This window comes from Colias eurytheme, chromosome 4 (assembly GCF_061535395.1).
Source record: "Colias eurytheme isolate Ceu_HAF_F1 chromosome 4, ilColEury1 Martin Lab GWU primary, whole genome shotgun sequence".
Taxonomy (NCBI): Eukaryota; Metazoa; Arthropoda; class Insecta; order Lepidoptera; family Pieridae; genus Colias; species Colias eurytheme.
The window spans coordinates 9825605-9840995 of record NC_142983.1 but is presented as its reverse complement, the minus strand read 5'-3'; the positions used below and the strand labels follow the sequence as shown (position 1 = coordinate 9840995).

The window sequence follows — 15391 nt, the reverse complement described above, 5'->3', positions numbered from 1 at the left end:
AAACTGAAAATAAAACTAATGGATTTTCTTACTTATTTTATTATTTAACATTTGTATACACATAATAATAAAAAAATAAAATAACTATCGAAATGCATCACAAATTAGCCTTATTAAATATTTGTAACAAAAATTGTTTGGAATAATGTATGAGAAACTTATAGTTTCTTAAAAATAAATAATTATACTAGTTCAATAATAAACTTAATTATTACATTAGTAAGACAATTATATCCGGAGTAAAATATAAAAATCCGATGATAAAGGAATATAAAAAAAATAAAACGATTAGATATAAAAATATTCCCCTTTTTTCTTTATATCAACCAATAAGACCGTTTTCTTTCGGTTGAATAAGTTCGTTTATAAATTCCTTCATGATGCTTTCCAATTCTGCTTTCGCTTCTTCTTCTCTGTAAAGGAAAAAAAGGTTCAATGCCGCAAGTTCAAAGTACAAAATTGAGGCATACTTACAGATAATCAGAACCATTGACTTAAGTACATATAATAAAAACTAAACTCACAATCACACTGAAAAATTCTAAGGTAAAACTCTGCCAACGCGTATAATGATAGGCAGAGTTTACTAATGGATACAACAGAATTTGAACAATACTGCTTCTACTTAATGTTTCACTTCCATGATGTATGTTCTTTAAATGTTTTATACATCGTCGTTCGGAACTTTTTGACGATTCTAAAGTGCGATTCTGACTATTTGTTTGTTGCAACTTGCACTCAATCAATCAATCAGAACATTTTTTGCGTTTTTTTACATAATTCTTACCCTTGTCCCTTGTTAGCAGCTAATTCAGAATAGTACTTAAGCTTAGGCTCAGTGCCGCTAGTTCTAAACACTACGTTGAGTCCACTCGCACACTTGAACATTATCATTTCGCCGCTCGTGTAAGGCAAGTCTAAACCAGTGCCTTCGACTTCTGTAATTTTTCATACAAATTTAAATAATTTAATACATAATACAACAAATATTATATTTCGATTAATTTGAAGCAATCCTATGAGGCGAAGTAGTAATTATAATCGAATTCTTATCAAATAATTCAATATAAAATAAAAAGAACTGCATTAAAAACAACCGACTTCATAAACAGAAAAGTAAAAAATAAAAAAGATTTGATATTATTAATTACTACATATTATTTAGATGTGCTATTTACTAAAAAGGTTTGATTTCGGTGCACGGGCTTAATATGTACTAGTGTTTGGCAACGACTTCAAACCTATTTAATAAATAGCACATCTAAATAATATGTAGTAATTAATAATATCAAATCTTTTTTATTTTTTACTTTTCTGTTTATGAAGTCGGTTGTTTTTAACGCAGTTATTTTTATTTAATACTTTTTAGTGTTTATCAACACGAATCAAACGAGCCCAATCTCGATATAATTGAGTCAATATATTACTGAGTTCCTAAGGCCACCTTCCGATTCCATCATCAAATCAGCTCTATGTCATGATAATGTTTCATCGCTATCCAATTTACATAAGTATACAAAATTTCAGCTCAATGGGTTACTGGGAAGTGAATCAAAGTTACTTGCTACATTTCAATGAAGTCATCGAGAACAGACAAAAATGCTCATAAAATAAAAACTACTGGGTTTATCCGAATAAAATTTTTATGGGACCAATTCGACACCATCCCGCATCGAACAAAAAAAGAATCACGTAAATCGGTTAAGAAACCTAGGAGTAATCGGTGTACATACAAAAAAAAAATTATACCGGCCGAATTGATAACCTCCTCGTTTTTTTGGAAGTCGGTTAATAATAAAATAGAAAACTATTGGTAAAAGAAAATTTTTTTACAACCAAATAGTCAGCCATATTAAAAAGAGATGTTATTACATTTTATTGTGAAAACTCCTCTAGATTATAAGCATCTTAATATATTTCATATTGTTTTTCATTAATCAATTGGGCTTATAACATGAATTTCAATAATTACTCACTGTTTTTGCTATCATCATCACTTTCCTTTGGTATTTGCACACCAGCCGTAAAATCATTTATATACACCACATCAGTTTGACCAATTTTCTTGGGGTACTGAAAATAACAAATTGACAAATAACATATTAACTACGAAACAAAGATCGTAACAATAAACTTTATATATATTTAATATAAAATATATCAAATACTAGCTTACCGCCCGCGGATTCGCGTGCTTTGACTTAAACCTAATAAATTATACACTAAAACCTTCCTTATACTATATAGTGATAATATGTTAGATAAACATATTAAATGAATGATAAATTTATCACCAACTAAACTTAACAGAAACTGAAATAAAAAATTTAAACTTACTCCACCATTTTGATATTTTCTAATCCTATTAAAGATTTTTTGTACTACAGCCGGGTCGTCGAATAAAAAGTATCCATTGTACGACACGTGGTAGCCGAAGTCGCGGTATAAAGCTTGCAAGTGGTCAGCTATGGTTGTGCCTTGGCTGTATAGATGTGATGCTAGGGATGCCACCTGGAAGTTTTTTTGAACATTTTTAATAAAAAAAAATGTATAAATAGTTAACACAAATAATTGGTGAAGCGCTGGTGAAATGTTATTTAGGGTGCGAAACTATTAATGCTCTTTTTTTTTTAATTTCACAGTTTTCAACTATTTAGCAACAGAATGATCGTCTGAGCAATCAATTGATTTATGTCTATAAAAAAATCTATATCACGAAATTTGAAACACCAAGATCGCAATTGTTGCGTCCTATCAAATTTGACGTAGATTTGTATGGTAAGTGTATTTATCTGTAATTTTTCTTTTTTTTAATTACTTGAACAGCGGCAGAAACTCCATCTTTATCAGGCACTTCAGAGCTACACATGTAACCGATGGCCTCTTCGAACGCAAATAGCGGCACTTTTCCTTTTTCCTTTAAAAGCAATGTTGCGTTACCTGCAATAAAGACGATATTGTAGAAAAAATAAACAAGATTCTTCTTAAATCTTCAGAAATATAGTAGTGGCTTAATTTGGCAGAAAGATTAAAACAAAACGAGATTTATAGATACAACACTATAAGCAAATTACGCAAAATTCTACTATTATGTTTCTAATGATAAAATTATTAACGAAATTCTTAGTCATTTTATATGTGTTATGTTGTGATATATTAAATATTCATAGATATCTGTTTATGTATTTAGAGTAAACAGCAGAACGAACACATAAACATAAACTTAAAAAAAAGTGTGTGCGTGTAACCTTTACGCGCGATTGAAATAAAACTTCTTTGGCGTTGACGACATATATCACTGAAATGATTAAATATTAACTTAAATAAATAAATATTATATTATAATCTCATCTCAATACTATTATAAACGCGAAAGTTTGTAAGGATGTATGGATGTATGGATGTATGGATGTTTGTTACTCTTTCACGTAAAAACTACTGAACCGATTACAATGAAATTTAGCACACATATAGAGGGTAACTTGGATTAACACATAAGATAGGTTTTATCCCGGAAATCCCACGGGAACGTGAACTATGCGGGTTTTCCTTTGAAAACGCGGGCGAAGCCGCGGGCGGAAATCTGGTTTAATTATATTTATTATTCATGTGCTTTACAAAGATTATTTAAATGTTATATTAATATTATTCATTCGAAACAGGTAATTGAATGTCATCATAATTTCTTACGTACGAAATTATAGGTTTGTGGTAACTATAATGTGAAACATAAATTTTACTCTCTAAATTTGCTACTTTTCTTGAAAATACAGCATCTATCGTTGTACCGAAACGCGTTGTTGAATGAAGTCGAGAAGTATTCATAGATAAATCAAATTTTTCTTCTAAAAAATCAATTAACGGCTGAGATTCCTGAGAGCGAAAATTAACATTAAAATCTCCAGTTAGAATCATCGGTAATTCATGATAATTACTATTTAAAAGTCGAGAACCTTCAATTGTGAAGTGAAGTAATTGCTGATGAATAAATTTTATGATATTTGTCAGGCTAGTATTTGTAGAAATATATGTAAATAACAACGATAATCACAGGTTGGTCATTCGTATTAACACATCGAACCAAGGCGATGTCACCAATTTGTGAAACCTCATCGGAAATTTGTGATAATATAGTTGGTGAAATATTTTGAATTGGTGTTACATTGTTCAGTGTATCTGTAGATGAATGATATACAGCTACTCCACCAGCAGTTGAGTTGGGTCGTTTGTATTGGGTAACGCAATAAAAATTTTCAATAAGAATTTGTTCGTCATTTTTCATCCAAGTTTCGGAAAATAACAGCAATGTGGACCTTTTTAATACTTTATCATTCAGATCAGAAACATGAGCACGTAAACTTTGGCAGTTGAAGGAAAATAGTGTAATGTTACTCTCATTTACAAGGTTATATAATTCTTCCTGTTGTGTTATTAGGCGAGAATTTGAAAGTCTTTCAAATTCACACTGTAAATCAACTATTCCCCCTGGACGCTTTCTTCCATGATAAAATTTGTTGTCATCGGTGTTTGAGACAATGAACAATCCATTTATATCAGTTACTCGTGATAATGCTACATATAACAGCTGCTGACTGTGACTTTTATTGTATTCATAAACGATTTGATCAAAAGTACCACCTTGAGACGTATATGTATTGTAAGCGCACAAGCAGATACTAATGGAAAGTGATTTCTCTTTGCAAATATTGTCTTATTTCTATTCATTGGTACAGATGACGATCTTCATAAAATTGGGACTGCTGTTCTACTAATGTTTAGAGTTTGAATATGATGGGCAGCTTTTTTCCTAATTTTCTCTCCTATCTTACCAGGAAACTCAAGCCATAAGCGTATGATGTTATCACTGTCATCACGTTCAATATACACTAACTTTCCAACACAACCGTTGGCTAAGCCATCAGATACATCAATATTGGTTGTAATAATGTAAAATTTGTTAAGAACTAATATGATTTCATAAGGCGATCCTCCTGTATCAATAACTAACATTTTATGAAATTGTTGGCGTACATATGCTTCTTTTTCAACTGAATGACAACCTATATACATATCTGTTGCTATGGATACTACTTTATCTTCAGAAATATTTAAAATAGATTGATTATAATCCGCAACATGTTTATTTTTATTTTTAATTTACTTATTTTAAAAGTAATAAATAAACAAGTATATTTAGAGATTTTCAATGTGAATTTTTCATTCACTTTGCTATTCACAATTGATCCGTTTGAAAATTTGAAAATAAATAATCCTAATTGATTATGATATTTGCCACTAGCTGGCGTATAAGTCAAGAAGCGTGTAGTATATGACATATACTTACAACCAATCAGAATTATTATTTTTAAATGGCGGAAACTTCACAGACTATAGTAAGCGTTACTTCCGTCAGAAAAAAAATCTGAGTTACTCCCTAGTCGCGCCTAAAGAAGTTTTACTTCAAAAAAATATGACAATTTTTGAAAAAAAAAAGACGGGTTGCACTTCGGGATTGCCGGCAGAAGTGAAAACTGGAATGGATATTAACATTGAGCATGTTTGATATCCATCCGTCTTACGCTTTTTCGATCAGGTCACGTGTCCGGACGCGAGTTTAAGATTTTATACCCAAGCGCCGCTAAAGAAGTTTTCACTTCAAAAAAAAAAATTTTTAACTCACCCATCCACTTAAAACCCGTCAAGGTCTCCACAAACCTCGCTTTCCCCCTGCACACGGCGCTCAACATTTTGGAACTAACGAAGCTAGCTAGCAAGTAGCACCTGTCTTCGCCCGTTGTATTGTTAGCTTCAAACTGGTGTAACATCCACCAGCCGAGGAGTGTTCCCATTTCGTTGCCCGTGAACACTTTCCATGATCTGGATGGTTTGCAATATTTTAGTGCATTTTTACAATTTATTTGATTGGGAAATGGTAGTGGTATCTTAGTTCTTAAAACTGAAAACTTAAGGACGACTGTTAATTGATTTTTATATTTTTCATTATCATTATCAAATGTCGTGATGAAAATGGAGTGGTAAAAACGGAAAAGTTCGACGACATGTGATATCTACCAACCCGCACTTAAGGTGGTAGAATTTAGCCCAATCACTATGTGTACACCCATAACAAGCAACCCGCCCAACTTTGCCACCGGCACGTGAGCTATCGTTTGAGATTATGTTTTTAATTTTTATAGACAAAATGCTCACATTAGCGAAGCGGCGGAAGCGTATATGCCGGCTACGCCAAGCTAGAGAAGAAAACATGGATTTTCAGGAAAAATTTAGCAAAAAATTTGTAACGCAATTTTGTTGTTTAAGTATTTTTTTAGTGATCAGTGTATGCAAAACTAAAAGTTCCTTCGCGCTTAGTATACCAATAGTGGGTCACCCTGTATATATCACATAACCACATAAACAATCACACAAAAACTCTCACCCATTATACTCAGCGACAGCCAATCTATCAGCATCAGGGTCGTTGACCAGCACCAACTTGGTCCCATGTATTTCCGCCAATTGCTTGCTAAGTTCCAAACATTCCTTCTCTTCGGGATTCGGGAACTTTACACTTGGAAAATCTGGGTTCGGATCCTGTTGTTCTTTTACACTGATTGGTGACTAACAAAAAAAATATCGTGTTTAGAAACTTATTTGAAATACCATTTTTTGTCTTGGTTAGCTTGGGACGATTTTTTGATTTCGTAAATAATATCATTATTTAGACTCGCGTTTTAGGAAAGCCAGTTAAAATAAATAACACTCGTTTCTTCTACTTTTCTGTACAAATGACAAAGATTCTATTGATACTGCATAATTTATAAATAATCTATACTAATATTATAAAGCTGAAGAGTTTGTTTGTTTGTTTGTTTGTTTGAACGCGCTAATCTCGGGAACTACTGGTCCGATTTGAAAAATTCTTTCGGTGTTAGATAGCTCATTTATCGAGGAAGGCTATAGGCTATATACCACCACGCTACGACCAACGGGAGAGGAGCCACGGGGGTGAAACCGCGCGGAGCGGCTAGTAATTAATATAGATCCTATTTTTGCCGATCACAATATTAAGAGATTAACCAGAAAGATTATGAACCACTAGCTTTCCGCCCGCGGCTTCGCCCGCGTTTTCAAATAAAACCCCGTTCCCGTGGGATTTCCGGGATAAAACCTATCCTATTTGTTAATCCAAGTTAGCCTCTATATGTGTGCTTAATTTCATTGTAATCAGTTCAGTAGTATTTGCGTGAAAGAGTAACAAACATCCATACATACAAACTTTCGCCTTTATAATAGTATTAGGATAGGATTAGGATTAGGATGTAAGCCGTACTCCTTTTATGGACAGTTTTATTACAGAACCAACCTTCAATTGAGCAGCGTTAAAAGCCTCTAGAACATATTCATAGCCGACTCCATGCATCGCGCTATACACAATCGGTATAGCTGCATTCTTGTTCTGTTCCCTTACATCAGAAGACAGACTGTCATGTATGTACTTCATGTACCGTGACGTCACATCCTGTTGGCAGTCTGTGACTAGATCGTGGTTCCGGATTTTGGCTATATCCCAGTGGTCTTCGGGAATTCTAGAAATGAGAGGTATTTATAATACTAGATTTACCGCCCGCGGCTTCGCCCGCGTTTTCAAAGGAAAACCCGCATAGTTCCCGTTCCTGTGGGATTTCCGGGATAAAACCTATCCTATGTGTTATTCTGATGTATAAACTATATTGTGGTAAAGTTTCATTCAAATCCATTCAGTAGTTTTTACGTGAAAGAGTAACAAACATCCATACATACAAACTTTCGCCTTTATAATAGTAGTAGGATATTAAGATTTAAGCTAGAAAATTTTGAATTTCTTTCCATCGCATGTAGGTTTTGATAGATTAAGCAAATGCATATTATGTGATCGTGACTTTATCTTTCACTATCAATAATCTTACAACGGGATTTTATCTAACTTATTTATTTATTCATTCATTTATATCCGAGAAGGCGTAAATATTCATTTTGGCATATTGTAAGCACATTAGCGTTAAAGGTATTTGATACAAGGTCAATTAATATTATAATATTCATTATGGAAACCTTTGTTGAAAAATATATGACTTTGTTCCACCATACTTTTCTATAAATGAAAACTTTTACCAAGAAAAGAGTTACAATAAAAAACTTACTCCAAACACTGCAAAATCTCGTCCAATATATTATCATCATGTGGTGATATAACTTGCGACCCATTTCCCCAGTACACTTTATATCCATTATCTTCCCTGGGGTTATGGGAAGCTGTTACCATCACACCGCCAGAAGTTCCATACAGTATTGTCGCATATGACACGAGTGGTGTGGGACAGACGGACGAAAAGAGATACACTGGTATGGATGAAGATACTAACACTTTTGCTGTTAGTTCCGCGAACCTGAAAGTTTTTAGCTCATTTGTTGTGGTAGTGGTAATTTCTGATGATTCTATGGATTACGACTTAATATTAATTTCATTTAATTAAAATATAATGCCTTGCTATTGCTGATTATGTTATAGTAACAGTACAGCGCAGCGTAGTTTCGCTAGCAGATTAACTGGGACAAAAAATCATTAAAATCCGTTCAGTTGTTTTCGTGTATAAGAGTGACTAACATACATTATAATAGTTAGTTAACTTTCGCGTTTATAATACCTGTAAGTAGTATATTCCCTTTTGCCGCGTTTTTTTACAATATGTTTCTTTTTTAGTTTTTACAATAATTCCTTGATCTTCAAACAATATAATATCAAATTTTATCTCAAAATAGTCTCTCATAAAATCGATAAGACATGACTAAGGTCAATGTTCTTGCTGATAACAATACAACTTGATTACATATTTATTTGTGTATGATGTAATATTAGTGACATATCACACTAGCGGATTGCGAGCGGTTTCAAAGCGGAGCGGGTGCGCAACGAATACGTTGCGGTTGCGCAGCGAATTCGTTGCGGACGCGTGGCAGATGCGCAACGTTTACGTCGCAGTCATGTACACTCATTAACAAAATGGAATCCGTGCTGGTTGTTACTTATAACTTGTGATAGTATAATAATTATGAGATCATTATTTTTTACGAGTTTCATAACATGTTAATGTTTAGGGTATTGTTTTATCTATTAAATCTTGGTCGAAATGCAATCAGATAACTTAATTGCTCATTAAGAAAGTTCATTAGTGAAATAAATGTTAAAGCTCCTTAACTAAAACAGGGCTATCTTATTATTAGATAAATAGCAGTGAATAGAAAATTTTATCAAGCAACCAGCAACTCACTATCACTTTGCTCATAATTAGGTTCACAAAATCTCTTTATAACATACGTTGCTATGGGAGAGATTATACTGGTCAGTCGTTACATACTTTTGGAATGTATGGTACATTCTAAAAGTCCTAGTAATTCAATTTTATAGCACCTTTTTTTAACAACTCCAGTTGTTATTACATCTTTAGTTAACTGTTAAGTAAGTGCATTTCCACAGTACGGTTAAAAAATTGAGTGCTACAGAAACGATGGAAATATTGAATGGAAGTTAGGCAAGGCGGAAGGGCTGGCTTTTGTGCGAGAGTATACAAAATGACGCGTCCGCAACGAATTCGCTGCGCAACCGCGGCGTGTTCGTTGCGCGCCCGCAACGTATTCGTTGCGCACCCGCTCCGCTTTGAAACCGCTCGCAATCCGCTAGTGTGATATGGCACTTAATCTTAGTAAGAATTATTTATTATAACGAAGAATTACATTTATATAACATATTATATCTCAACACACAAAATTAATGTCATGATTATAAATTATACCAATTAAAAAAGTTATCAGAATGAAAGAGATTGAATAATAGCTGTGAACATAATATTATAATTAGATTTTTTTTTATATCTTTCCAATCGATTGCTCTTCTGGTCTTAAATACACAATGCTAATAAAAATGAAGGAAAAAAATAACATTACACCTAATATGCACTTATTCTTTGATAAGAAATGTTATTCAAATGATTAACCCTTGCATATTCAACTTTAAGAAATTCTTAAAATAGGACTTAGACAAAACCCTGTTAATTGAATCATGAGACATATCTAATTTTCATAAAGATATTTTTTACATTCACATGATTTCATTATATATTTGAAATATATTCTTAGTATGTATGTGTTCTTATATTCATTATAAATTAAAATAATTTGGAAAATCCAAAAGTGCACGCCTCATAATTTTTTTTAATAAATATTTATTAATTATTATTTTTGTTTATTTAATAACAATTAAACCACATCGAATCAGACCCTGAAAAATGAAAGGGTTCTATTCCTGAACATACTCAAGCGTAAGAAAAAAAAAAAAGACTCGATTAGTAAAGTATTTCGGTCGCTATCGTGTTAACAAGAAAAAGGATCCGCACATACAGACACACGGACGTCCAAGACAGAACTTTTTTAAACTGTTTTTTAACTAGTTTAAATAACAAAAATGACATCAAAAATATCATGAACGTTAAAAATAGTGTTTTTTCTTAATATGTGTGTGTATGTAGTATCTTACAAGTGCAATGTATGATACATAAAGACATTTTAAGTTTGAAAAATCAGATGTTTTGCGCGAAGTGACAGTAGTACCCACCTCAACGCTTCGCTTATGAGGCGTGCAATAATCAATATTACCTTTTGCTATTATATCTGCCATCAAATCCAACCACAAAACCATTGCTTAGTTTGCTCTTGGAACAAACTTTTTTCAGATAAGAACACAAGCCCTGAAAATAACAATTAAACAAGCTAAGTACCTATTTGTCCAATCCAATATAATAAATATAGTTTACAATTATCTACATAATAAGTATTATTAGAAATATTAATCTTAAATCGGTACAAGTAGTAACTAATTATAAGTCAGTCAGATTTTAGCATTTAAGAACCAACACCGAACACTATTTGCCATCTTCTTTTTTATTTTTTTGTCTGATAGGTAAGTGCCCACAATCTCGCCTGTTGGTTAGCTGAGATGTGGCCTTAGAAGGAGCACACCTCCCTAGAAGTTGTTCACTCTTTTCTTGAAGACCTCCAGATTGTACTACTATTATCATTTACCATCCAGATAATAAACATATATCAACTGACCAGTTGGCTTGGTTGGTAGTGGCCCTGCCAGAGGTAGTGGGTTCGATTCCCACCCGGGGCAAAGCGAAAGCTTAGTATAGGATCAGATTGTGCTGTGTGTGAAAATTGTCCTGAAATATTTATTTATTTATATTTTCTTTAAGCTATCATTTATTAAAGTGAAACTTTTATTACATCGTCTCAAACTTTTTGGTCTGTGTAGCGCATGTCGCGTGACGGTCGGCTGCCGAGTAGGTATAAAGCAGTGTTCGGAACCGTTCGAACAGTTTCACTTTTACTGTGGTTTCATAAAACCACACAACATTTTTTTTCACTATCTTTCTCTTCAAACTTACTTGTGCAGTCTGCAGCACAACAACATCATTCATGCACATGTACCCAGCTCCCATCCTCCCCCGCAGACCAGCTGTGCCAAACTTCTGCCGTTTCAACATTGTCTTCTTTAGCTTGTCCCATCGTGCGTTTTTTATATCGTCCAACACTTCTTCTCTTGTTTTGGGGTTCTGAAATATAGAAAAACATACAAAGGCCCAATTTTAATAGCAAGACAGTTTTTTTAGAATGTATTTTTTTTTTTTGTTTGCGTAAACTGAAACAATTTATGTGAACAGTAAAATACCAAGTTTCACAAATTTAATAGGATGACAGTAGTTTTAGTTTTGCAATTTCTTTTTGTATAGCACAAAATAACTTAAAACTGCTGTGAGTAGCAAAAATAACCCAGTTTCATTTCTGTTGCCAATATGGGTGATCATTCAGATGTTAATAATTATAGACCAGTATCTTTAGCAACTGTATTCTCAAAAGTATTTGAACAGATTTTGCTACCATCTTTAGAGAATAAAATAAAACTTAATGATAGACAGTTTGGATTTAGGCCTAATGTTTCTACTGATTTGGCTATATTTTCTTTAAAAAATTGTATTGCTTATTACACAGAAAGAAAAACATCAGTTTATGCATGCTTTCTCGATTTAAGTAAAGCGTTTGACCGTGTGGTGTATGATAAATTATGGGGCAAGTTGCAAAGGTCTGGTGTGTCAGATAGCATTATTCGCATTTTGAGGTTTTGGTATCAAAATCAACAGAATGTAGTAAAATGGCAAAATTCACTCTCAGATACCTACGTTCTAAATTGTGGAGTAAGACAGGGTGGTTTAACCTCTCCTTTGTTGTTTAATTTGTACATTAATGACCTGATTGAGGAACTGAGTGCGACTCATGTCGGATGTCATATAGGAGGATTTAACATTAATAACCTGAGCTATGCAGATGACATGGTTCTCCTCAGTCCCTCAATCAGAGGACTCAGGGTGTTGGTGGGAATCTGTCAGAAATATGCAAGTGAACATGGGTTACTTTATAATGAAAAAAAAAGCAATGTTTTAGTGTTTCGGTCGGGGCGAGGTCCTGACAACGTCCCTCCGATATATCTTAATGAAACAGAGTTGGTTAATGTAAATAAATTTAAATATTTAGGGCATTTCGTTACCAGCACTCTGAGTGATGACGAGGATATAGAGAGGGAGAGAAGAAATCTATCAGTTAGGGCAAACATGATAATAAGGAGATTTAAAAAATGTAGTAGGAATGTCAAAAAGCTATTGTTCACAACCTACTGTCAGTCATTTTATACAAGTAGCTTATGGGTGAAGCATACACGAAAAACAATGAACACATTTAGAGTACAATATAATAATGCATTCAGGATGTTCATGGGATTGCCACGTTTTTGTAGTGCATCTCATATGTTTGTATTATACAGAGTAGATGATTTTTATGCTATAATAAGGAAAAAAATTTTTTCAATTAGGGATAGAATTAATAAAAATGATAATAGTATTTTAAAAGTTCTCAATAATGTACATAATTTTATCAACAAAAAATGGCTTGTAACTCTTAAATCTAAAAATAAGTATATGTAGTTTTACTAACACTAGAATAAGTACTACTAACAATATATGGGCAATGCTGCCTGATACAAATAAAGAAATAAAAATAAAATAAAAATAAAATAATATTAGATCTAAGGTTTCATTATTCTAATCAATGTAATTAAGTAAAAGGGTCAGCTTGCAATGTTGCATGCTAAGAATTAATGAATGGAAATGAGCAATAAATATTTATTCTTGTAAACACTTCTACAGCCTTGTATCTGTTAAAAAAAATCAAACCAGAAACGGATAGCATAAGACTCGAAATGGTGAATAATTAATAAAACAGAACAATATATAGTCTTTTTATTGAATGTGTGATAAAATTATTACTGTTTTTTATATACATTTGAAAGTCGAGGATATAAATAAACAAGGTGAAAGTCAAACGAGACAAGAATTTTAATTGTAAACAAAAAAATCAATAACGCCAAGAAGCTTAATAAATTATTGACAAAACAAACCTTGTCAAGCTTTAGCCAACTTTCTATTGCTGAGTCTAATTTTACATCACCACTTTTACACGCAGACATCTTTACTCCAGATTGGGATAAATTTTAACGTCAAACAATCTTCTTTAGAGATAATGTCCGTAGTATCTCGATATTACCTTGAACCCGGTACTTTTTATGTGTAGTAAGGTGATACTAGGATTGTTTATCATAAACAACTTTCAACAAGAAAAATAACAGCCTCGTCAGCTCACACTACAATATATAATAATACGTTTATCGATATTTTAAATAACTTATCACTTTTAGAGCTCAATTTATAACACGTAGCATGTAACATAAACAAACTAATAAAATCCTCTTGATATCATTTTGAACCACCCGGTAAGAAATCCGATAACAAATTGTCAAATGTCAGTGTCGATTATCAAATTATTGTCACTGTCAAAATGACAAATATATATTTTTAATTTTATGACTCATGGATTCGTGGACATTAGGTAGTAAAAGCATTTTAAATAACGCTTTTTTATTTTTTATGTGTTTAAGTTTCCGACATGTTCAATTCCTGTGTTCAATTCAATACGTTTCTCAAATTCAATAATAATACTGCTAACTGTAAAGTTTAGTTAGATAATCTTCGATATAATTTAATATTTATGTCCAGTGTTTAATTTAATATCGTTTACATCATTATTTCAGGACTTTTAATGCGACATAGCGATAAATTTATATAGATTTTAAATAGTTAAATATTGCTTTTACGAGTTATTGCTATTTTATTATGTAAGGCGTCTATGTAATTGAAAGTCTCCATACAAAAAATACTACAACTCAATTAGAAATCTATAAAAAATTAATTTCTAAAGCAACAGTTTCGAGTTTGAAACAGTTTTGTAAAATAAATCTTATGTCCAAGCAAGGGATAAGAATCAATTAACTAAACGCAGTTAGGTAAGTATACATCTAAAAGCTTTACCTATCCATACCAATAATAAAATTAGGGTGTCTGACTCATTTACGCATAAAATCATAAACGCGGTCGAAACACAGCTTAACAGCTGCAGACACAGCTTGTCGTTATATAATTATAAAAGATCAACTACAATAATATTATCGGGCTATTGTTCTGTGTACAAAATTATGGGATTTTCCTAATTATAATTTACGATAAAAAAATTATTTAATGAAATATAATTTCCAACGTAATAATCCAATCAGTAGGTATTTATGCTCTACAAAAGGTGGCGTAGAAAATGTTTTGAAACGATATTGTTTAGGTATGAAAGGTTAATAAAAATCCAAGTTCTCGACCTTGACAGACCCAGGCGCTAGCCGCCATCAAAGGTGCTAAAATTAGGTATATTTTAAATAACTTCTCAATTGTTTACTAAATCACAAAAGTGTCTATGAGGGGTTCAAAGAAGACAAAATTACCTACATTTTTTGCATACATGATTATTCTGTAGGTAAGTCTTAAAGGTAAAAAGTAACAAGCGACGGAATTGTAGACCTTTGTAGAGCAGAGGCTTTTACATTTCCCCACAGACTGGACTATAAGTATAATTGAAAAAATATTTGAGATTGAGTCCCAATATAGCAAAGTAAATACGGAAAGGGCGTATCTCATAATATAGAATAACGTGACGTAAGGGTCCGTTGATTAGGAAGTTGATTTTTCAATCAGTGACCAATCATGTAATTGTATTTTGTAATTGCAACACCGGAACCGACCACTCCACGCCCCTGGGGTTGCCCCTTCGACGTCCGTTCAACGTCGTTTTAATTCATATGGGTACATGGTCTTTTAGTTGTATTTCAGGACATATGCACTTATCTGCTGTGTTTTTAAATTGA

The 15391-nt window shown here is 32.6% G+C and overlaps 1 protein-coding gene across 1 annotated transcript; it reads right to left on the bottom strand.

Annotated features, from left to right (window-relative positions):
- Window positions 1–117: 117 nt before the first annotated feature.
- Pgm2a (phosphoglucomutase 2) lies at window positions 118–13815 on the bottom strand. Its single transcript, XM_090101401.1, has 12 exons — window positions 13547–13815; window positions 11484–11651; window positions 10693–10784; window positions 8184–8429; window positions 7367–7589; window positions 6440–6621; window positions 5681–5877; window positions 2819–2940; window positions 2338–2511; window positions 1977–2073; window positions 788–938; window positions 118–413 (listed from the first exon to the last, which is right to left on the bottom strand). Exons 1-12 carry the CDS (start codon window positions 13613–13615, stop codon window positions 323–325), a joined length of 1812 nt encoding a protein of 603 aa, XP_089957527.1. The 5' UTR covers window positions 13616–13815; the 3' UTR covers window positions 118–322.
- Between the last annotated feature and the right edge of the window lie 1576 nt (window positions 13816–15391).

Bases quoted from the DNA above. Each gene is read 5' to 3' on its own strand.
- Pgm2a (XM_090101401.1), bottom strand. From the start codon at position 13,615: ATGTCTGCGTGTAAAAGTGGTGATGTAAAATTAGACTCAGCAATAGAA. The intron at 11,652-13,546 runs GTTTGTTTTGTC...TCTATATTTCAG, and splicing joins GTTGGCTAAAGCTTGACAAG to AACCCCAAAACAAGAGAAGA. The intron at 939-1,976 runs GTGAGTAATTAT...GAAAAATTACAG, and splicing joins TGATGATGATAGCAAAAACA to AAGTCGAAGGCACTGGTTTA.